Below are 25734 nucleotides of genomic sequence, written 5' to 3'. Positions count from 1 at the left end.
TGAGGATGAGGATGAGAAACCCAAGGAAATAATGGCACTGTATAAGGCTTCATACCAAGCTCTTAGAGCTTGTTTAAGGCCATAGAGAGACCTTTTGAGTTTACAAACGTGTTGAGGTTTAGACTAATCCCCAAAACCAGGAGGTTGAATCGTATATACATCCTCTTTAAGATAACCATGCAGAAAAGCATTACTCACATCCAACTGATGCACAAACCAATCATAAGTCACAGCAATAGACAACAGAATTCTGATGGTAGTTGGTTTAGCTACTAGGCTAAATGTCTCTGAAAAATCAAGGAGCCATCAACTTTGTGTTTGACTTTGAATACCCATTTGCAGCCAACTAGATTGTAACTTGGATGAGAAGTACTAATTCCCAAGTACCAGTGGTTTGGAGAGCTTGAAATGCATCTGCCATTGCTTTCACCTAATTGGGATTCTTAGAAGCTTGTTGATAAGTGGTAGGTGTAGAAGGAATGATGGTGAGTTGGTCAACAGATGATGGAAGAGGGTGCTTAGTGGCTATAAAAACTTTGGGCTTTGTTATGCCAAATTTGGCTGTTGTAATCATGGGATGTTGGTTAACTGGAATAAAAGCAGTAGGTTGGGCTATTGGTGAAGTAAAGGAATTAGTTGGGGTTGCAGTTGCTAGTACTGAGATAGGGGAAGAAATATGTGAAGTGTCAGAGATGGGTGAAGAGGGAGAAATAGAGATAGGATTAGGAATAGGTATAGTGAGTGAAATAGGGTTAGGAAATGTAGTAAGAATAGGAGGAGAAGAATGAAGCAAGGGTGAAAACTGTGATTGTTTGAAAGGAAATGAAGTTTCATCAAACACCACATGCCTCGAAATATAAAGCTTATTGATGATAGGATCTAGACACCTATACCCACTGTGGTTTAAGCTATATCCCAAGAAAACACAAGGCTTACTCTTTGGGGCCAATTTACTGGAAGAATAGGGTTGTAACCATGGATAACATGCACAGCCAAATGTCTTCAAGGTGTGATACTTTGGAGTAGCTTTGAATAACAATTCCTAAGGACTAACAGAAGAAGTCTGAGGGGGCAGCCTATTGATCAAATAAACAGCAGTCTGAAATGCTTCAATCCAGTACTGAGAAGGTAAGCCACTTTGAGATAGCAATGTTCTACCCATTTTAACAACTAAGTTAAGTGCTAATCTAGTGCCTTATGCTCATGATAGTCTGGTGGTCCTTCATTATCCTTAATAATATTTATATTGAGCAAAAAGAAATGGGGAAAAGAATTCACCCAGAGCAATTCTTCATTGAAGCATCATTTCCATATATCAGAGGGATACTTGTAGAATTTAATGTGAACGTGTTAACACAGTTTCCCTGTTTGTGTAAAGACCATTGAAAGTTATGTTACAAGTAAACTACAATCTTTGATTTTTTTTTTCTCCACTGTCCCTCAATTGGTTGCCAGCTTTTCAGCACCTGCAGATTTTGAGAGGAACAATATAGGATCGTCGCTTTCGATGATGAGTTCTGATTCGAATGTGTTTATTTGTGTGATTTTTTTTGGTACCAAATCATCCTGAAATGAATTGATTCTGCAGAAAGAACTCAACTTGATTAACGTTGCCTTTTGAAATTTGTTCATTTATATTATTTGTTGTTGCATTTGGTATCTATTTTAGTGGAGTAAACCATACTGACAATACATTATTCTAAACTACTATAATTACGGACAATGGGCTTTAGGCCGATCCTCTTGGAGAACTAATCACACCCCAATCAGACACAGGTGAACAAGTAGAGTATACTAGTTCGAACTCGAGTAAAACACTGTCCTGCCCAATTGTTCGTTTTTAAAGATGAGAATGCCAAGTCATGACATATGTTCTCTTTCATAGATAGCAAATCATAATATGCCATGTGTACAAAGTTTGTTTAGACTGTTAGAAAGAATATTGTAAATAGCTTTGGCTATATATTACATTTGATGTAATTATCCATTCAATTAATGAGAGAGGAATATTCAGAAATCCTATGTTCTTGGTTTTCTATATGGTTTCATTGCCAACCACCTCACGGCCTTCTTCAATCCTCTGCCGCTCTTCTTCTCTGATCGTCTATTTTCTGTGAAAGTTGATCAATTTCTTCATTGATCTTGTATTTCGATCTTCAATCTCGCCTCATACCTCTTGATCTTCAATGGCATCTCCGTCTGCATCGTCTTCTCCTCTTGAGTCGATACAAATTTCGATTCCCAATTCCTCTTCAAACCCTAATTCGTATACCTCTCTCACGATCCAAAACATTGGTAGCATGTTTCACATGGTCTTTGGTTCAAATAAGGTAATCTCAATCTCTCAGCCTTTTCTGATGCAGATTGGACGGGTTGTACATTTGATCGTAGATCGACCAGTGGCTTTTGTGTGTTTCTTGGATCAAATTTAATAAGCTGGAGTGCTAAGAAGCAGCCTATAGTGGCTCGATCTTCCACTAAGGCTGGATATTCGTCTCTGGCTCACGCTGTAGTTGAGGTTACCTGGATCTGCAAGGTTTTTCGTGATTTCGGCTTTCCTTTATCTCTCAAACCTACAATCTAGTGTGATAGCATCTGACACGCCCCGATCCCGATATTTCCCCGAATACCAAGATAGGCACGTGCTGACCGACACCTGAGGGTGACGAAAGCCATTTATTGAGTGCAATTGCTGAAAATAAAGGATAACTAAGACTTATAAATATAAGAGAATAAAGAATAAGCATTTAAGGAACGTGTTCAGAACATACGACTAACTAGAATACTAAAAGAAATAATATAAAATTGAATGAATAAAAGAATGGGTCCCACACCAAGAGGACTCAAAGATGCCGATGCGGAAGTGCCTTGATGCCGGGATTGTATACCTTGATTCTAAGTCCTGAAGGGGGTGCAAAACAAACATAAGTGGACGAAGTTGATATATATATATAGTAAAATAGTTATCAACGTACTAACCCCCAGGTTTTATGAAAACACATATATAATGTTAAACATAGGTTTTCTGAAACCTAGCATGCCGTATAATGTCTCAAATCATAACTCATATATAATAATCACTAGTGAATTGTCTGATAATCCCCAGGCCCCATGCCGGCTCCCCATCTCTGAGCAGACAGTCAGAGGAAAAAACACTTCAGGCCCCATGCCGGCTCCCCATCCCTGTGCTAAAAAGCTAGAGGAAACACACTTCAGGCCCTATGCCAACACCAAACCGTCGCCCGGGACAGACTAGAATCTATCCCTACATCCCGTAGCGGAAAGGACCACTAGGTAAGTACAAAATCATTAAACATATATATATTGAAAAGCAACTTCATAGTATAAAGTCATCCATCATCTATACTATAAAGAAGTGTTCGAAACATGTTCTAAATATCATATCGTCATCCATCGGATATTCTATAAGAACATGGGTTATAGGAAAAATAGTAATAATTCAAACTAGCCTTAGTAAGCATGTTATCTCAAAGCGTTTCATAAAACGTAATCATTAAATCATGCCTTTCATGTATGCATTTCTACTATTAAAACATGCATTTGTAGAAGGGATCCACTCACAGTACTTAGCCGCCGAAGAGCCACGCAAACTAGTGAACAAGAAAACGTCACCAATAATTGCCCCTAAGCACATAAAGGGTCCAATTAATAAAACTCTTATAACAATTGAATTTGGGAAAACGGACGTCGGAAACAGATTCAGAACGTCGAATTACCCTAAGAAACGTCCCGGTCAAATTTCGTAGAAGTCAATAGAATATTCCAGAGAATATTCCCTGACGGAATATTCTCTGATGGAATATTCTCTAACGAAATATTCCACAAAAGGATTTGAGCCGGCTAGGGTTTAGGGTTGGAAAGGTTAAAGGGTTTAGGCTTAGAGCTTTAGGATTTAGGGTTGGACTTAGGGGTTTTAGATAAGGCCCAAAGGCCTTGGTTTAAATAAATACAATAAAAACAATTAAAAATAAAGGGGTTTGGGTTTAAACGGGCCTAAGCCCTGGGTTTGGCACGGCCCAAAGATCTTGGGTAAAATGGTTGGGTAACCCGGCCCAAAGGCATGGGTTGAGGGTGGTTTTCAGGCCACCCTTTGGCCGGTTTGATGGTTGATTTTCCACGGCTCATAACGTCTTCGTTACTCATCCAAATCAAGTGATCCAAACATGAAAGTTGTAGTACTCGACGCGATGAAGAGATTGATACCCTGCAATCTGGCCAACTGGCCGTGGTTTGGCCGGAAAACGTCTCGAAAAGGGCGGTGCTCGTCGGGAAAACTGGGTTTTGGCCGAAGGTTTAGGGAATTTTCAAAGCTTCGTAACTTCTTCGTTAGTTAACCAAATTGAGTGATTCAAAAGCCAAAATGTAGCTTAAAATGTGGAGAAAAGATTTATACCAAGTGGGGACTGAGGGATGGCCGGATTTGGCCGAAAAACGACCTGAAAGATGGCTAAACGACCACGGTTAATCACCTGAATCTGAGGAAGTCTCCCCGACGTTTTTCTTCGTAGTTTCGACGACCAAAACACATAGATACAGTCAGAAATAAATTATGAGGATAAAAGAGGGAGGTTTAGAGTGTTATTGGAGCTTACCCACGTCGGACGTGATACAAACTCGCCGGAGTTTGTTTAGGGACGAAGATGCACAGTGGCAGTGCCACTGTTGGAGTATCACGCCTTCAGGTCCTGATTTCAACGTCTCCACGTTCAGATGGTACGGGTTGTGGTTGGTGACTGGGTGTGTGTGCGTGTTCGACGGGAAGAGGAGAGAATAGAGAGAGACTCGGGGGGAAAAAAAAGAGGAAAAAGGAAGAGGAGTGAGGGAAGGAAAGAGTGAGACCGAGAGAGAGAAATGAAGGGCTTGGACCCAGGCGACAACAAACAAAGGTGGGCCCTTGGCACACTTATTAAGATCCAAAAACAATTTTAAGAGCAAGATAAACTCAAACTTAGTGAAAATACAATCTAAATTAGGGGTGAGTGTAACAGCATCTCTGCTATATCTCTTGCTTTTAGTCCGGTTTTTCATGCTCGAACCAGGCATGTAGAAATTGATTATCATTACATTAGAGAGTTAGTACTTTATAGTCTTGTTCAAGTTTAGTATGTCTGCACTGAAGATCAAATAGCTGATATTCATACCAAATCATTGTCTAAGAACAGGTTTCTTTTCCTCCAGTCCAAGCGATCACTTGGAACTTCAACTTCTTCCTAGCTCAGCTTGAGGGAGTGTAAAGATGAGGATGCCAAGTCATGACATAAGTTCTGTTTCTTAGATAGCAAATCATAATATGCCATGTTTACAAAGTTTGTTTAGACTGTTAGAAAGAATATTGTAAATAGCTTTGGCTATATATATTACATTTGATGTAATTATCCATTCAATTAATGAGAAAGGAATATTAAGAAATCTTGTGTTCTTGATTTTCTATAGTTTCACTGTCTTGACCAATTGGCCTAAACGACGTTGTCAAATGCGTTTAGACTTTTACCATACTCAGACCGTATTTGCCCCAAAACACCCTCCTTATTCACAATTAGACACGTGGGGATTTTGTGATAAGCTCTCAAAGAGAGAGGGGCGTGAGAGAATTGCGTGGACGTATGATTTTGGCACCAGTAAAAGCTCTCAGTCTTTGTCCAAGTCCTCCAGTCTGTTAAAACCGTTATTTCAACCACATTCATAACCACCACCACCTCCACTCTTCCAACAAGTTCAAGAAACCTTCCCCACTCTCTCGCCCTCTCAAATTTCCAGCCATGTTGATTCTACTCCTCCTAGCCTTCTTGGCAGCAATCACTCCCGCCACCGAAGCCGTCTGCTCAGAGGCCATGCTCACTTCCCTCTCGTCTTCCGGCTTCACACTCTTCGCCCATGCTCTCCATTCCCAAAACCTCACAGCCACCGCCGCCGCCAGAGTCACTTGCTTTGTGCCACCTGACGACTGCTTCTTAGGCCAGGTCCTCAGCCCCACCACGCTTCGCGCTCACGTCTACACCTCCGGGGCCCTGGATTACAAAGCCCTCCTCAAGCTCCCACTCAACACCACCCTCACTGCTCACAACACACAGCTTGCTTTCGGTACCGATGGCAGAAGGGTCTCGTTCAACGACGTTCTTGTCACTGCCCCGAATCTCCACGTTGACGATTCTTGTGTTGTTCATGGCGTTGAAGGGCCGCTGGTGCCAATGCCGCCATTGACAGATGATGTTCCGAGGCCGAGAACCAAGAATGTGGCGTCTCCAGCATTGCCAAAGCACCGAGGCCGGCGTTTTGCGCAGATTGTCCGGTTCATTCGCCGTGTGCACCTCCCGATTTTTGTTGATGGGGATAAAAACACCACCAGCCTCCCTTGAGAGCTTGTGAAGCCTTGACCATGTTTCTTTGTCATAATTTCGATCTCGGTTGTTAATCATTGTGATTTAGGATTCAGAAAATTAGAATGTAACTCAATTTCGTGTTACAGATTCCATCTCTGGTGGAATTTAGATGTTCTGTGTGACTAAAAACCATAAATGAAATGCTTCATTTCGGATTTCCACCATTCCGATTTCTTTCTTTTCTTCGTTTGATGGATTCAGCAGGAATTTTTGCCGTATGGAAATTTTAAAAGATCCTATGCCAAGTTGCCAACCACTTTGAAAGCAAATGGGACTGTTTGGACCCAGAGAAAATTCTTTCTAAGCAAGTGGAAGCTGTGAACTTTTTTTCCTCGGCGCACAAGAAATTGGATAAAGATGCTCTGCCGGCCAATGCCTGAGGCCATCTTTTCTGCTTCTTTTCACACGAAAAGAAGAGATTCGATTCCAGGAAGTTATGGCCATTAGTCGATAGAATTCGAAGAACAAAACGGAATCTTCATCAAAATCCGATATGCTTGTATTCCCTTTGCTTTTTTCTTTTATCAAAAGATAACCTTTCCTACATAGTATAATATGCTGTAGCCTTTCCTGCATCGTCACAACTCCAGAATGCTTAAAGTTCAAGCTTCGTTGGAGCTTTGAATTCGAGTGAGGGTCAAGCTAATGGACAACCACTTCCGGCCATATGATACTACTTACGTTGTTGCCAGCAACGGCGAAAATCTGTCATCAGATGCAACATGGTATCCCTGGCCTTTCGTCAACCCCGTTTCTGCACAGGAGAAATATTTCCCAAGCAGTCCCTGGAATGGGAATGAGCTTGCTGAGGAGGCTTATGAGGACGCAGAGCTGTCATATTACGGCTGTGGAAACTGGCTAAGAGAATACCTACTCTCGTTTGGTGACTGTTGGGGAGATGGCTACAGCATTGCCAATGGAAATCGCAGCAATGAAGATGGAGCCGAGCTGAAGGAGATCCAAGACTCCAGGCAAAGCGAACAACACCATGAAAATTCACCGGAGCATGAAGAGTTCACACAAGGTCATTCTGCTTCTGATCTTTCTAATCCTTGGTATGATCTTTGGTGTGCATGTGGAGGGAAAACAGAGTCTCAGGACTACACTGAGCAAGAAACTACTAGGGTTAGATATGCATACGACGTGCCAGAGACTGGAGTTTGTGAGAGTCTTTTCGGCTACTGGCCTTGCTTGTATCGATAAGATCGAAAGACATGTAGTGAACAATGATTTGCAACTTTATTATGAACTTTGAGATTATGGAACTTTTGTATGTCTCATTTGTGCATCTGACCAACACAAGCATATAACTCGTAATTTCGACTAAAGTAAAGCGCTGCACAGTATATTTCTAAGTTTAACTTTGTTCTCCTTTTCTTTTTACAACAACAAAATTTATGTAAGATAAACCTGTTTATAATCAGATTATATGGTCAAGCCCCATTTCATCTTCAATACCATCCCCGTCTTCAAACAGTTTTAGGAACCGAGCCTGATCTTGCTCTCTCTTCTTCTTTTGCCAGTACTTGTATGCAGCAAAGCCAACGACAATACACACTGCTAAAACGGCTACAATGATTAAAAGTATTAGAACAACATGCATTCCCTTCTCTTTTTCTTCTTTGCCCAGCGCAGTGGTGGAAATGGAAGCTGCAAACACATAGTAAAAAGAATTCAAATTACAGGTTGAACACTAAGTACAAAGCGGCTTGAATTCAAATACAAATGCATGCACGCCAAAAAGATTCCAAATGAAAACCTTGTACATGTTATTACTAATTCATCCAACTACTAGCCCAGTTGTGAAAATTCCAACATTACCAAATGCATTCAACTACAATATCAACCGAAAGTTGCTAGCCATACATTTAACTGATCTCGTTGTGGCCAGAAATGGTATGAATTTAATTCAAACCAGTTTAAGCTCAAAAGCCCTTGTCATCCAAAACCACGAAACTAGGCACGAAGCAAATGGGCTCAAAAGAGTTCATTGCATAGACTCTCACTCACCAGGTGTATCAGGTACACACTTTGGGCACCAAAACGTAACGTTGAATTCCTTGTTCTTGAACCGCACATATTTCCCATCAGAAGCATTGAAGTCAGAAGGACACAATTCCCACTCATCGAATTTGTCATCCGATTTAAGGGTATCCGCCTCATACAATCCACATCGCTTGCACTTCTTACCCGAAAACTCTGTCAGAGGCTGAAAGCACGAAAACCAATTGTAATCCCATTAGACATCTAGCCAAATTTAGCTCAACAACAGCTACTCAGCTAAGAAAAAAGCTTCCGCATACAAACATCCAAATATTCTCTTGAAAGATATCGTCTATGTTAAGTTGTCAAACTGTCAATCAGCGCTTTATTTTACATATTCAATGATCACAGAGCAAATGGAATTACTGAAATGAAATCGAAATTGCGAAAATCTTTCTCACCTGCCAAGACTCTTGGCCGTTGAAATTATACCTGACGTTCTTCTCCTTCACATCTGGAAGATTCGTCTTGTTCTCCTCCTTGCATTCGAAATACACCTTCGGTTTCACCGCCTTTATCAATTCATGCGTGTTGTATATCACGATCGAATCCAGCGTCACGATCGCCGATAATATAAATCCTGCATACACTAAAGCAAATCAATTTCGCACGAAACGGCGTCGCATTCGAATCCTCGACTCCTGTTTGTTTCCCGAGAAAATAACGAAAATTTACCTGGAAAGCAGCTGAGGAAAACGCAGAAGGTGAACAAATTGACGGAAACACTAGAGCTCCGCAGCTCCCTTATCGACATAGCGAGTTTAATCGCGATTAATTTATTTTTAAAATTCAAAATTTTGGACGAAACGATGATCGGAAGAAACGGCGGGGGAGTGCGCGCGACGCAGCTCCTCTCTCCTTTCCTCCCTGAGACCACCGCCGCGAGGGGCAATTTCGTCAAATTAAAAGTGCGGTGGTGGTGGTTGTGGCGGTGGTTTAACGGCGTGTTTGTTCGAATCTTTTGTTTTCGTGAGCTCGAAGTTGAAGAGGGAAGAGAGAAACGAAAAACCAGGGTTTGACGGTGACCTGTTCGCGCTTCGCGCTATGGATACCGTTTCGGATATTACACGGCGTTTAATTCTGGGAGGCTTGGAGCTAGGCTCCCTGGCAAACAGATCGTGTTTATCGTGTTCTTGTTTTCGTGTAACATCTAATATTTTAACGGGTCATATCGCGTTCTACATGTTATCTTAATCGATCTTTTAACACATTCATATTACTTCAAAATATTAAAACACATTTAGGGTGCGTTTGTTGCATCAGACTATCTCGAACTGTATTAGCTTTGGGGACTAAGTTGGATTGGCTTGGCATGGACTAAGCAATACTAGAATTGGAAACGTTTGATGCACTATCGGACTAGCTAAGACTAAATTTTTATTTTTAATTACTAGTTATGATAACTTCTAATTGAACTCATGAACTTCCAAGCTAACAATCATACTTATTTCAGAAAATCCACATCACACTTGTTTCAGATAACTCAGATCTTAAAAATAATCAACATTTTACTATTATTAATATTACACCGGACTAATATTTTACTGTTATTAATATTACCCCCTTTTTTTTTTACTCTCTCTCTTCCATTTCTCACTTTTGTTCTTGCTTTCTGTTCTTCGCACCCCAGAATTCCTCCCAGTTCAAGCCCAGTAAAAATCAAACCTGTATTTTCTCTTCTTTTCCTTTCCTTTCTCTTCTAATCTAACCCATAATCTTTCTTTTCATTTGTTTTCTTTCCTCTTCAAATCCAACCCAGAAAAAAACCCAACCTCAATTCGGAAAACTCAATCCTCTTTCATGGAATTTCCATTTGCAAAACAAACCTCGTTTGTTTGTCAATTTCACCGACCCCAGATGAAAAAGACCCTTCTTCATCGAACTCTCTCTCTCTCTTCCCTCTTCCTCAATTACACCGATCCAGTCCAAAAAACCCAGAACTCTCTGTTTCAGAAAATCCAGAGACGATGCAGTCGGAGATGACGAGGAGTTGGAGATGGAGGATGCGAGGGAGATGGTCTTAGCAGTTCCATGGTATTTGGTGGGTCTCGCTAAGCCCCTTTAGTGAACCCCTTAGTCGAGGCGAGTGAACCTTAATCCCACTAAAACTAGTCCCTGTCAGAAACAAACACCAGACTTCTCTAATCCTTAATCTAGTCTAGTCCAATGAGAGCTAATGAAGTCAAACAAACACAGCCTTGTTGTTTAAGTACTACATCTACACTCGAAATATGAGCCTCCTTAAAAAAACATTCATACACCACTAGTTTATTACAAAATATTAAAAGTGCAAGGATATTTAAAATGAAAGAGCTTTTGTTTTCAAGGTTGTGAAGCCTTTCTCAACAGTTTAAACCATGCTAATGGAACTCAAAGCTTGCATGTTATTCCTTTTACAAAATCCTCAATTTTCATCGATCATCATGAGTAAATTGTAATGGAACTTTGCCTTGATCTATTGCCTTCAAAAGTTATGTTGATGATGTTTTCGGTAAGGTTTTCCACGTCAGAACTCTCTTCAACATAAACTAAGTATAGAAAAACCAAATATTAAAAACCATTCAAATTATGAGAAGTTTACCAAAATAATTATAAAAAGAAATAAAACAGTAGTATTATACCATATAAAAATATAGGGTAAATATCAGTTTACTACTCTCATGTTTTGTGGTTTTCAACATTTAGTACATCAAGTTTTTTTATCCCAATGTCATACCTAAAGTGTAAATTTTGGGACAGTCTCATACATCCGTTAGTCAAACTGTTAAGTCTTCCGTTAACTGATGATGTGGTGCCCACGTGGATAATGACTAAGCGCCATGTGTCAATATGGATCCCACGGGGATATTTAAAAAATTAAAAATTACACACAAAAAAAAAAAAAAAAACCAAAGTTATTCTTCTCCTTCGAACATCTTCTTCTTCTCTCTCCCTTCTCGAACCCTCTTCTTCTCCTTCAAAAATCACCTTTTCTGCACACCTTCTTGTGCATCCTCTATTGAAACAACCCTGAAATCAACTTCAACAAATTACAAAATCATCCATCACAAAAATCGTAAAGTTTGAATCTTTACTAAATCCCAACTGACCCAACATCTAAAATCAAAGCAAAACCACCCAACCCAGATCCCACGCGCCCTCACCTCCTCCACTTCCAACTTCTACTCCCGCTCATCCACCTTCTTCAACTGTGCCACTTCCCCCCCTCCCCCTAGCGCCTTAACGTCGCCACCGTAGCCTTTTCCGTCCACACCGTATGATTCTCATTTGACCACCTGACCTCTTCTAGCCGATCCATCTTCATCTCCCCGTGTAAGTTCCTCCTCCTTCTTCTTCCCCCTCTCTCTCTCTCTCATCTTCTTCTCTCTCCAACCTTCCAAATTTGTTTCTCCAGCGGCTCCGAGTAAGAGCCAGAAGTCCCTTTCATCGTCATCGTTATCATCGTCCTCCGTAGAATATCCTGCTACCTCCACGATTCCAAGCAGTTGCTCAAGGAGGTTGCGAAGGCCATTTCTGAAGGGAAATCTGAGGCCGTGATGGAGATTTCGCCCGGATGATGATGACTTAACTTTAAAAACCCAATTTTTTTCCCAAAAACTTATCAATCATTTCGGATTTGAAGATTTTCGATTTTGATTAAGGAGAAATTCAATTTTACCTCTCGAAGTTCTGCTAGTTTTCTTGCATTTTCTCGGCTTTCGATTTCATTTCCCTTTGATTTTTAAGGAATGGATTTTCTGGGAATTGAAGCCACACAGAGAGAGAAGATATTAGGCGCCTGAGAAAATCCGAAAAAATAATTGAAACTAGATTCAGGGAAATGAAAAACAAGTAAAGATTCGAGTAGAATGGACAAAGATTACAGGGAGAAGGAGAGCGTGGTGCAGAGAGGCGGAGAGTAAGAGAGCGAGGCTTATGGAATGAAGAACATTTTTGGGATGGTTGGGTTGCATAAGAGAGCAAGGCTTATGGGATGAAGAACATTTTTAGGATGGTTGGGTTGCTCGAGAGCTGAGGGAGGAGAGGGTTGGATTTGCAGGCCGAAAAGGGAGGGAGAAGAGATGGATGGTCTTGGTTGAGGAAGAACAACTTTTTTTTTTTTGTAATTTTGTAAATACACATGGTGCCCAGTCATTGTCCATGTGGGCGCCACGTCATTAGTTAACGGAAGACTTAATAGTTTGACTAACGGATGTATAAGACTGTCCCAAAATTTACACTTTAGGTATGACTCTGAGACGAAAAAAACTTGATGTACTAAATGTTGAAAACCACGAAACATGAGGGTAGTAAACTGATATTTACCCAAAAATATATTACCTCATTTTCCAAATAGCCAATCTCGTGTGCACAACAAAGCTTGAACTATTTCTGGGAACAATGAAATACGATACTGATATAGTACTCTACTCCCAATACTAAATGCAGATTATGAATTAAGTAAATATGTCTCAAGATTAGCAAAACTACGTGTCGTTTAGTAGTAGTGCCTCTACTCTCCATCATATAGTATATACTATATGCCATGAGCCATGTATCAACATGTTGTGGTATCTCTCGAGGCAGCGAGTTGCAAGAAAATGGTTGAGTTTCATTCCCTTTAGAATCACTCAATATTCTCGCCAATTCTCCATTCTTCAAAAAGATGTTCCCAAGCCTAGAAGCATTATTTGTAAATTATATACGCCTATCTGTTTGGGCCCAAAATATTGGTTTGGGCCGAGTTTAGAATTGTTCTCGACCCGAAAGCATTGCTCAAGGGCCGGCCGTGTCTTATCAAGATGGGGTAATTGAATCCTAATACAATAATGAGTCTCGGCAGGATGAGGATGCTGAAATTTGGGAATGAATACGACCTGATCAGGGGTTGAGTTCAAAGTTGTAATAGGTGTAAGACTGACCAAGATAAGATTTAGAGTTCGGCATTCTAACGGCCAAACCACATTTATGATTAAGACGTACATTTTCTTTGAATACTTGTGTCCATATAGTCTGGTGTCGATTCGACGTGCTTATACTCTTACGAATATAATCACCATAACCGAATCCGACGTCGACGATTTGTGAACTTTGCAGAACTAGTGGCCTTGTCTTCGGGCTCTAGAACCTGAAGGTCGAGACATGTTCCTTCCTCGACCATAATCACGAGATCGAGAATTCAGCAGCACATCTGACGCTATCAACATATTTTACTCCTCGGCCAATGAGTTGGCATGCCCGTATACTGCCGAATGACGTAGTTAGTTCATTAGTTACTCAGCCTGCGCGTCATGTAGGCTTGGTAGTTTTTAGGGTCAACATTTTGGCACGCTCAGTGGGACCAAGTGCTAAAACTATGAAGTTCATGACCATCGAGACACGATCTGTTGAAAACAATCATGGGAAAGTCAATAACCGATTTGCCAGTTCAAAGTCCTGGACAAGAAGTGTCACATGCGCAAAATCCACTCGTTGCTGTGACCCTTGAAACTGCAAGTAGGGGTGGGCACTTGAATCCGAAAACCAAAACCAAAACACGAACCAAATCGAACCGCACCGAATGGTTTGGTTTTGCGGTTTCAAAATGGTTTCGGTTTGAAACCGAACCGAATGAAGGAAAAACGGTTTGGTTGCAGTTCTGGCCATCTAAAACCGAACCGAAACCGAAACCGCATAGCTTTATTAAATGTTAAATTCTAATTGGTTATTTCATTGAGTCCATACATTTAGTATGGACTCAACCACATCATAACATGACCATATAATCTCTTTCTTTTCTTTCTTCTAGTCGTAATCTGTAGACTCTGTACTCTTTCCTTCTCATTTGCTGCTCTCGGTCTCCCAAGGCTCTCTCCCCAAACTCTCTCTTTTATTTTGGGTCAGTGATGATGTTAATGTTTTTGCTCTTGTTGTGTTCAAATTGGCTGACAGCTTTGGGCTTCATGTGCATGCTTTTTGTTTATGTGCTTTGGAAAATGGTAGCATGAGGAGCAACTATACAAAACGATAAAATGATAGCTTGAGAAACAATTATACAAAAGGTTCTAGTTTACAAGGATCAATGATTTCTCATCCATTGGTTTTAAATTTACAACATGCAAGGTCTTCCTCAAGTATCAGCTTCTCAAGTCCGTTCACAAGTTCAAAGACTTTCTAAACATTCGGCTAGTAAGTGTGTAAAAGGAAAGGGAAAGACAAATGTTTGAAACTTGAATGATGCAAAATAAGTTGAAACACCAAAACTTTTTTATTGAATTGGATGAATGCTATATTGAAGCCATGCTTGATTGAATTTTAATATTGTATGCATGCTTGCACAATGCAGTAATAGAAGTGTATATCAAAGGAAAATGAAATAAGATACAATTAGGTAACCATAATAGCTTTTTCAAACAATGAAACCAAACCAAAACCGTTTAAAACCAAACCGAACCGAACCAAATGGTTTGGTTTCATTCCGGTTTTAGCCTCGAAACCGCACCAAACCAAACCACACCCACCCCTAACTGCAAGTGTGACACATCGAGAAAATGAAGTTTATCTCGGTACCCAGCCCCGAAACACAGAAGTACCCAAGCAAACTGCATGCGTTTTCATTGAAGGAATAATGGATGACTGCAATGAAGATGGTGGAGAAGGCTCTAACCTTCCAACTAGGTAATTTCTTTGAAGACGACTTGACGAGCAATCTCGATAGGTTGAACAAACAGTTATCCAAAAAATGAACAATTTGCTCGAGGTAATATGAAGTAATGGTAAGACACACACCCAATTGCTCGAATTATTAGTTAGCAGGGTTTTCATAAGGGGACCTGCTGATCAGTCTCAATAATTTCCACTAAAAAATCCGCTACAGGCCGAAGTAAGATCTATTGGCCTAAAACAATTGACTTGGAAAAAAAGGAGGATCAAGTAGTAGGTCAGATGGATCCGACCAGATAGTGGAAGTAGCATCCGTCAATATGATCGAGGTCCAAATGATGATCGATTCGGCCATGAAAAAGGGGCCGAAGTTCCTAAAATTCATCCATCCATATCCAGCTTATGTGGAAAAAATCGAATATCCTAAAGGCTTCAAGATCCCAGATTTCAACCTTTTTGCTGGAGAATCGTCCTTGTCCTCGTTAGAACATGTGGCCCTGTTCACTGCGCAATGCGGAGATGTCAATAGTGATTTTCATAAATTGTGACTGTTCAACTTTTCGTTGACGGGCTCAGCATTCGCATGGTATATCAACCTTCTACCTAATTTAATCCAAAGTTGGGAGGAGCTAGTCAAGAAATTTCATGAATAATTTTATCGGCCGAGGATGGAAATCTCATTTTGTTCATTGGCTAGGATGGCTCAAGCATCGGATGAATCACCAATGGACTATCTTACCAAGTTTAAATCGGCTAGGAATTGGTGCCGAGTACCTCTTCCCGAAGTCGAATTTCTTAAGCTTGCTCTGAATGGGCTAGACGTGGAGTACAAAAAGAAATTCTTGAGGGCAAACTTCCGAGATATGTATGAATTAGCCCAACATGTCAAGCAATATGATTATTTTCTTTGAGAGGAAAAGATCTCAAAGTCTCCATCCCAAGGAACGATTTACAAAAATCCCACGGTCAGCTACCCATCGGCCGAATGCGAAGATTCCTAATACATCAGTGTGGACGCGGCCGAGATAGTAATAGATAAACCATATGTCTGCAAGGCATTGACTCAAATTAATTCCAAGGATGCCAAAACCTGCTCGGCCACTGAAGAGATGGTGAAAACATCGAAAGTTTACACTTTTGATATCACACAGGCCAATGCAATTTTCGACCAATTGTTGTTAGCAAAGATTATAAAACTTCAGCCATGACATAACATTCCCAAGGCCAAAGAGCTTAAAAGGAAGACATATTGCAAGTACAATAACTCGACTAAGCATACCACGAACAACTGTGTCGTATTCCGTAATGATATTCAAAGCTGCATTGACAAGGGCAAGCTAAAGTTTCCCAAAAAACGAATGGCAGTTGACGTTGATCCATTCCCTTCGGCAACAGTTGGCATGGTAAACACCTATTTGCCCAAGAACAAAGGGAAAGGGAAGGCCGAGTTTGTCCCAATACAACACGTTCCAAAGAAAAACTCTCGGCTGAGACTCAAGATTGACCTATTTTCCAATGAACCACCCACCGAGTTTTCAGGACCGGGCGTAGTTGAATCTATGTCAAATTCCAGTGTAGAAGAAATTGATGGGCCGATGGTTTTATGCAGCAATTGTAGGGCACTCATTATATTAACTGAACCAAATGAGATACCAACACCACGGTAATCATCCAAGTTTGCAACGATACCTCCGAAGAAACTTGGCGAAGGCCAACACCAGAAAATGTTCGATAGGCTCGGTCCTCAGAAACGGACAGACGGTCCTACCTTGCCTAGACAACGTCTTGATTTCGACGGACTGTTTTATAACGAGGATTATAACTCACGTAATTCCAGCGGCTAGACAATGTTGGTTCAGTTACAACTTTACCACTGGTATGTATATTGCACTATCCAAATCTCAAAAATGTCGACGTTAACGGATAGATTGCATGGCTCGACGATAGGCAGCACAAGCTATTTCGACTACTGATGCGAAAATTAACTTAACACACAAATTTAACCCTATTTTGACAATTGTAGTATAAGTATAAGTATGGATCGTTCTGGACGGGGGATTATGAGGGCTTGCTAATAACCTCTAAACTGACTCAAAAACATAAAACTAAACTTAAAAACACTTAACAAGACTCACAAGACTCAAAGCAAACTTAAAATACTCAAACAGCTTAAAACAACTAAATAAACTTAAACTAGACACTAGGAATGACTTTGGACGAAAATTGACTTTTACTTGAATCAAAACACTTAAAAACACAAACTAAAACAGATTTGAAACACTTTGAAACAAGAAACTAAAATGGGGGTTTTGATTTGGATGAAGTTGTAACAAACAAACAAGTATGAAAAACTAGACAGATTGTAAAACGAATGTGAGAAATAAGATGATGGATGGGATAGCTAGAGGCTTTTTCTCCACACATGACATGTATGCAAATAATTCGATTTCCAGTTACTACTTCATTGAATTATGAACGACAATGCCCCAAATTAACTGTGACATCACTAGTTAACCCTCAGATTTTCCTTGTTTTATTGGATTGGATGACATCATTCGACAACCCAAAACATTCTTCAAAAGTTCCCTACATGACATCATAATAGAGATACAATCAAAGATCATTACGTTTAATGAAAATCATAAGCATTGACAAAGCACTTGCAACTATGACATCATGTCACTCATGCTAGAATTAAACTTAACGCGATTGTTTATAAACGACCTCCACTACTTATGAATATAAGTTTGTAACGATTATGTGAAACTTTCTTATATTCTAGCATCAGATTTATGCATGCCAATTAAGTGTCGACCCTTAATCAACAAATACAAATAAGTTATCAATCAAATAGTTAAGCCAATTGCATTCACGATTCAAGAGTTCATAACTGGAACTTATCAAATCATATTACACACATAATCATGGCTTTGAAATCACCCCTAGCTAAGAGGGGTTTAGCCACTTATATTCACAACAAAATGAAAGAAAATGAATTTAAACATTGGAAACAAAAGAAAGAAAACACCTAAACGCTCTAACGATCCAAGTTGGATAGCAAGCACGTCCAAGCACTTTCCTTCCCTTCCTTTGCTATGGCATAAGGTGTTGGTGAGTGTTTGAAGGTTTGTTTGTATGGAGGAATGGATGTAAAGATGAATGGATGTGTTTAAATGAAGGTTGTATTGAAATGGGGATGAATGATCAAGCAAAAACTGAACTCCATGGCTGCCACACACACTTCCTTTTATAAAGGAAGTGCACGACAATGGAGGGAAATTGGTGGTGTGTGTAATGATTCAAGGGTGAAAATGAAGTAATGATGCAAAGCATAGGGGGTAAAATGGAGTGGTGTTGCAGCAATGAGAGCATGAAGTGGTGTTAAAATGATTCAAAGGTGAAAGTGAAGTGATGATGCAAAGCATGGGGGGTAAAATGGAGTGGTGTTGCAGCTATGAATGCAAGTGGGGAACATGAATGATTGTGCACATGGTAGAGAAAGGAAAGGGAGGTGGAATGGTGCAGAAATGAGTCAAAGGTGCAGGTTGAGTCACGATGCACGGCATGAGATTCCAAAGGTGGTGGATGGTGCATCAATGAGTGCATGTAGTGGAGGTAAAAGTTGTATGAAATCTGATGGGTGAAGGGGACAAGGAATGTGCAACAATTGAGTTTAATGATTCAATGTTTTAGTGCATGAAATCAGAAATAATGAAGGAGACAAGGATGGTGCATGGCAAGGAGGGATATTGAGTGTAATGGTGCATGAAATGAGTGCAAGAAATCTGGTGCATTAAAGGGACAAGGGTGATTATGCATGGCATGGGTGGAAAGGTGAGTAAGTGGTGAATCAATGAGTGCAAGGAGGTGAAAGGATATTGTGCACATGGTAGACAAAGGAAATGAAGTGGAATGGTGCAGCAAATTAGTGCAAGGAGGGAACATGGATGAATATGCACGGCATGGGTGGTAAAATGGAGTGATTTATGGCAGAAAATAGGAAAAGAACGGCTCCCTTGCACGGCAAGGAAGAGATATGGTGAAGGATGGTATGGCTTGGACTATTAGGGCAGGTTTAAGACTTGTAGAATATGTAATGAAATGTCCCTAAGTATTTAGGAACCCTTCGTGTGACTAAATCTTTGGTAATTTAGGATTAGGAAAGGTAACGACAAGATAAGGCAAGTTTGACTAGTCTTTCCTCGTTCTTAATGGTTTCCTTGTCTTCCTTGGTCCTCAATTTATTTTCTTCCTTTCATTGGCACATTCCTAGCTTCTTTAGATCTTTAATTTCGTCCAACCACTTTGCTCCATGCATGTGATATCAATTCCATGCCCAAAACTACTCCAAAAGGCACCAAAATGCACTTCTTTGCCTCTTTAACCCTTTGTACCTACAACCACACGAAAATGGCTTGAAATACTAAATCAACTAAGAAATAACAACATAAATGCACAAGAACAAGCTAACTAAGTCGCATAAATATGCTCTTATCAACTACTAAATGGCAGCCGAAAAAGGCAACAAGAAGAGAAGATGATCGATGAACCCCGACCATCATGGCCAAATTACTTCAAGAGAAAAAGGCAGTTGATCATGACTTTGAAACCACCATTGAAGAGTCTGAGAAATGCATCAAACTCCTTCTTCGGCACGGAGAGATGAAAGCTCGTTTCGAGCATTTCAAAAAAGAAGCTGAAAACAAGCTTCCCACATTGCCCCCGCAAAAGCCATTAATAAAGGTCTGGCGGAACCTACACCCTTTATTCCTGGACGAATCCTTAGAGTACATGAGCGAATTTCACAAGGAACATTCTGCCAACGACTTGTATGGCTTGCTTAAGGCATGTCAAGAAGCCCTCGACGTGGCACTAACTTGCCCTGATGCTGAACAGATTATCCAGAAAACCACCGATCCAATAATGAAAGCCAGGTTCCAGCACATACGAGAAGCTAGGGTCATTGGCTTCGAGGTCGACCCATACATGGACTTGATATGGCCGAGCTTCATTTTTCTCTTAAAGACCTTCAATATTTACGACACCACTTTGAAGTCTTTTCGACCGTATCTCTTTTCGATCTTACGGCCGATGAAAAAGATTGGGTGGCACGTCTGGACGCCTACCTAGACACAAGGGATGCCCGGATCGCCTATGAAGAACGAGCTCATAAAGCACTGCAGGGGAAAAGTCAGACACCAGAAACGAACGGGCTCGAAGACAACAGTCAGAAGGAAGCAAGGTCGGGTTACATGGCATAAGAGCAAGTACTTGTTAAGGCATACGATAATCAGGCTGAGGATGTTCTAACGCATGATGCCGTAGTCCTCGATAACCCAGAAGATGACGACCAGGATCCAATAGGCCCTTCAATCCTTAAGAACATGGAAATCAGCATGGTTCATGTTTTACTTGCTGAATTCCAGCCAACTACACACCAACCAAATTTCTTAGATGGTTATGTGGTGGCCGAGGAAGCAACACAATTTGATTTCGTTGCCACTGCTGAAGATGGGCAAGCAAATAACAACAAACTTAAAATAGTCGTGGCCATATTGTTTCCCTGCTCATATTCGGCTAATCTTCAACATTTAAAGCCGTCATATGTCACGGCCCAGATTGAAGGTTATCCAATGTCCAAAATTTTCGTCGATTGTGGGGCGACAGTCAATATCATGCCCATATCCGTCATGAAAGCATTACGACGATCCAACGACAAACTCATCCCATTAGGAATAACCATGAGCAGCTTCGTCGGTGACAAATCTCAAACCAAAAGAGTGCTCCCTTTAGAGGTAAACATTGCAAGTCGCAATCACATGATCGTATTTTTTATCGTCGACTCCAAGATCGAATATAATGCTTTGCTCGGTCGAGATTGGATTCATCAAAAGAATTACATTCCCTCTTCTTTATACCAAGTTCTTATTTTATGGGACAGCAAATCGGTTGTGGTCCACCAGTTGATAATCAGCCATTCGAAACCAACATGATTCAGGCCCGCTATTATGACTATCACTTCGGCTACATTACCGTACAAGGTTTTAATGAAGATGGATGGCCGACTCGGATCTTAGTCCAGAAAGCTATCGAGGTAGGCGCTGAGACTGTACACCAGGATTCGGCAAGACTCGGCTTAGCTGACTTAATTACCAACATTGATGACTGACACTAAAAGAGAAAAGCGTCGAGCCGCGGTTTCACCCACTATGGAATGTCTACTGGCTCATTGGTATGTTATTTCCAAGTATCCACATTCAGGCATAAACTTAATCAAATTTTTGGCCGAGGAAGATAACGGCCCAATATTATCGTTCGATAAAGTTCAGGCCGCACCGGCCGAACTCGAAGACAGTCGGCCCCAAGTTAATGACGCATTAGAAAAAATAAATGTTGGAACGACCGATGACCCTCGACCATTATTTATTAGTGCATTGTTACCCTACTCCATGAAAATCGAACTCTGTAAATTACTCAACGAGTTTAAAGATTGTTTTGCTTGGAGTTATCATGAAATGCCGAGCCTTGATCGGACCCTTGTTGAATATGAATTACGCATCAAAGCTAGTTGTAAGCCTTTCCGCCAGCCCCCTTGTCGATTCTCGACCGAAGTATAGCTCGGTATAAAAGACGAACTAGTTCGACTTTTAAAAGCTGAGTTTATTCGAACCCCTCGATACGTCGAGTGGCTGGCCAATATCGTCCCGATGCTAAAGAAAAATGGCAAATGGCACCCTATGTATTTGTATCGATTTTCGTAATTTGAATCTGGCAACTCCCAAAGATGAATATCCGATGCCGATCTTCGATTTGTTAATTGACGCCACAGCACACCATGAGATCTTATCCTTTATGGATGGACATGATGGTTATAACCAGATTTTCATCGCTGAAGCTGATGTCCATAAAACCATTTTTCTTTGCCCCGGGGCACTCGGCACATACGAATTGGTCGTCATGCCTTTCGACCTCAAGAACGTCGATGCCACATACCAACGAGCTATGAACACTTTTTTCCATGATTTAATTGGTACCATCAACGATATGGTAATCAAATCAGCATGTCGATAGACACATTTGGATTACCTCCGTCAGGCGTTTCTGCGCATGCGTCGACATAATCTTAAGATGAATCCCACCAAATGTGCTTTCAGCATATCAGCCAAATTTTTTTTAGGATTCCTCGTACATCATCGTGGTATTGAAGTGGACAACAACAAGGCTCACACAATCATCAATACTCCATCCCCAATGACTAAGAAACAACTACAATCGTTGCTCGGGAAGATTAACTTTCTCTGTCAATTTATTGCTAATTCAGCTGGAAAAATTAAAGCCTTCTCCACACTTTTGAAACTTAAAGACTTCGACACCTTCAAATGGCGTGTAGAACACCAAGAGGCATTTATGCAGATCAATGTCTCCTTAACAACTCCACTTGTCCTCGTCCCACCACGACGTGGCAGACCTCTTAAGCTATGTATCTCGACGGCTGAAGAATCCATCGGATACCTTGCACAAGACAATGACGTTGGGCGAGAACAGGCATTTTTTACCTTAGCCGAAATCTTTACCCACCAGAGATTAATTATTCCGCTGTTGAAAAGATTTGTCTCGCCCTATTTTTCGATGCGTCAAAACTCAAACATTACATGATCTCGTTAGTCACTCAGGTTATCACCCAGACCGGTGTCATTCATTACATGCTCACTCGGCCGATCGTAAAGGGCCAAATCGGCAAGTGGACGATGACCCTCTCTGAGTTCAGCTTTCAATATGTACCCTAGAAAGCTATCAAATGTCAAGCGTATGCCGATTTTTTGGCCCAACACCCTTCCCCATATATGAGTTTAGGGGCAATGACATTGACATCGGCATGGTAGAAACACGTGATAATTACTGGACGATGTACTTTGATGGTTCTAGTATTTTAGTCTCGGCTGGCATTGGGATTGGTATTCAATCCCCCATTCATAATCGTTTTTATTTTTCTCTCAAGCTCGATTTCGATTGTTCGAATAATTAGGCCGAATACGAAGCCCTTGTCATCGGCCTCAATGTACTACACGATTTACGAGCAACTCGTGTCCTTGTTCTTCGTGACTCTGAACTTGTCATTAATCAACTCAATGGGACTTTTCATTGCATGAGTTGTACTCTACCGCCTTACCATATGGTTGCCAGCTATTTGGCCAAGTCTTTTGACGGAGTTACTTTCAAACACATTTCACGAGTTCATAATACTGATGCCGACGAATTAGCTCAAGTAGCCTTCGGAGCACAACTCATGGGGGGCAAATTAGGTCGAGAAATACCTATGTCATTACAAGTACACTCGGCCTTGATTAATCAGCAAGTTCTCCAATGCGATTGCATGATCCATACACGGGTCATGTCTTTACCTTTGTTGTTGGAACAGAATGACATCATTGAGGTTTGTGCTATTGAGGCATTACCAGACGATTGAAGAAGGGCGATTATGCGATACATTGATAACCCCAACGAAAAACATGACTGACGGACAAGGGTTCATGCCACAAACTACGTATTATACCAAAATAAATTATACCGAAAAGGTGATGACGGTTTATTACTGTTATGCCTCAAACCGCAAGAGGCTGCCCAAGCGATCGCAGAAGTTCATGAAGGGATTTGCAGGGCTCATCAATCCGGCAGAAAGATACGATGGTTGTTTCGCCGACACGGTTATTTCTGGCCAAGTATACTAAATGATTGCATTGAGTTCGCACGAGGTTGTGTACAGTGCCAAATTCATGGTTTTATACAGAGGGTCCCGACCGAATCACTACATTCGGTCACTAAACCATGGCCGTTCAGAGGATGGACCATGGATGTAATCTGCAAAATCATGTCGTCTTCCGGGTTTGCAAAGCATGCATGGATACTTATTGCGATAGACTACTTCACCAAATGGGTCGAAGCAAAGTCATATGTCGAGTTAACGTTTAAAAAGGTTTGTAATTTCGTAGAAGAAAACATCGTGACTAGATTCGGTGTACCGGAAACAATCATAACAGATAACAGTACGATCTTCACATCCGACAGGTTTAAAGAGTATACGGCGAATTTGAAAATTCAACTTGAGCAGTCTACACCATATTACTCGCAGGCAAACGGGCAGGCCGGCGCAAGTAATAAAGTTTTGATTGGCATTCTTGAAAAAATGATGAGAGGAATCTAAAGCCAAATGAAGCGTTATGGGCCTATCAAACTTCTCTCCGGTCAGCCACTGGAACGACTCCATATGCATTGACTTATGGACACGACGCAATATTGTCGGTCGATTTAAGTATAAAATCGTTACGAGTAATTGAACAAAGTAGTTTGTTCAGTGCCGAGTACAGTCGGGCCATGAGACAAAAGTTAGAAGATTTAGAAGAAGCTCGGCTTAATACTTATAACTTATTAGTGGCACAAAAGAAGATCGCCGAACGAGCTTATAATCAACGGGTCAAACAAAAAATGTTTGGTGAAGGGGAATTGGTTTGGCAAACTGTACTACCCGAATGAATTAAAGACCCCATGTTCGGCAAGTGGTCGCCGAATTAGGAAGGGCCATTCGTTATTCATAAAGTTCTCGGTAAGAGGACATACCGTCTTAAGGATAAAACTAGTGTAATTCACAAGTTACCAATCAATGGGAAATTTTTAAAGAAATACTACCCAGTCACATGGGAAATGAGAGAATAAAAGTTCATTTCATTAAATTTTCAAATGATGTACAAATAAACTTGGTCGATCGGTTTACAAATAAGTAATTCTAAGGTGATGAAGGAATGAGAAATTCAAGAATGGCTTTCAACTCCAACCACCTCAACTCGCCCATGGTGACCTTAGCTTGCCGATTCCTCTTATCCATCTTCAGTTGTTCGACCTGCTTCACGCTAGTCGTGTATTCAGTTAAGCAAGATTTACCACTTAACTCAAAGTTATTTGCAAGCTCGGAAGCAACTGCCGACCGTCGAGTTTGGAGTTCGGTAATTTGACGATCAAGGTCGACCAACGTTTCTTTCTTCACCTTCAAAACTTCAACATCTGGACAAAGAGCTTCTCGAACGGCCATTGCAGCTTTCAAGTCATCTTTGGCTCGAAGAGCTTTATTGAAAATACCGAAGTATTCTCGAGTTCATTCCAGGGTAGAAGACACTTGAGTGATAGATTCAGTGTTCAATTGATCGTCAGCTGCAAGATCGTTCAGACACGCACCCAAGGAGTCGAGGCCCTGGCATTCGAAAACCTATAAAGCCGATAGAGACAAGAGCTCCTGCAGCGTAACAAAAACATTTGATTCAGCTGTCGGTACGAAGGACCCAGTTGTAGCTGCCGAGGGGCCAGCCATTCCCGAAGTATTCAAAAGAAGAGCATCGAACTCGACTTCCCATGAAGGCTGTATATGAAAAGAATTTAGGCAAAAGGAAAACATAAAAGAATATAGCAGAGATAATTTATTTTTAGACCTGCCAAGAAAAGACTTCGGCCATGTGTTCTAGTTTATTGCTCGAACCTAGAGAGCTTAATGGCTAAGCCCAGTGTTTTAGACCGCTTCTCAATTCACGTGGCCGATGAAGGTTATCTACATTCGACGGCCACTAAGGTGGCCAAGAAATATAGATAACGCCCTTCAGCGCATAAAATTTTCAGTGAAATT

The 25734-nt window shown here is 40.9% G+C and overlaps 1 protein-coding gene across 1 annotated transcript; it reads right to left on the bottom strand.

Annotated features, from left to right (window-relative positions):
- Window positions 1-7708: 7708 nt before the first annotated feature.
- Window positions 7709-9587, bottom strand: LOC126620081 (uncharacterized). The gene is made up of 4 exons (XM_050288553.1): window positions 9120-9587; window positions 8846-9024; window positions 8412-8610; window positions 7709-8051 (listed from the first exon to the last, which is right to left on the bottom strand). The coding sequence occupies exons 1-4, from the start codon at window positions 9196-9198 to the stop codon at window positions 7822-7824; spliced, it is 687 nt and encodes a 228-aa protein (XP_050144510.1). The 5' UTR covers window positions 9199-9587; the 3' UTR covers window positions 7709-7821.
- Between the last annotated feature and the right edge of the window lie 16147 nt (window positions 9588-25734).

The sequence above is a fragment of the Malus sylvestris genome, chromosome 4, assembly GCF_916048215.2.
Source record: "Malus sylvestris chromosome 4, drMalSylv7.2, whole genome shotgun sequence".
In the NCBI taxonomy this organism is placed as follows: domain Eukaryota; kingdom Viridiplantae; phylum Streptophyta; class Magnoliopsida; order Rosales; family Rosaceae; genus Malus; species Malus sylvestris.
The sequence above is the reverse complement of the archived record's forward strand: the minus strand, read 5'-3'. Positions and strand labels throughout refer to the sequence as shown.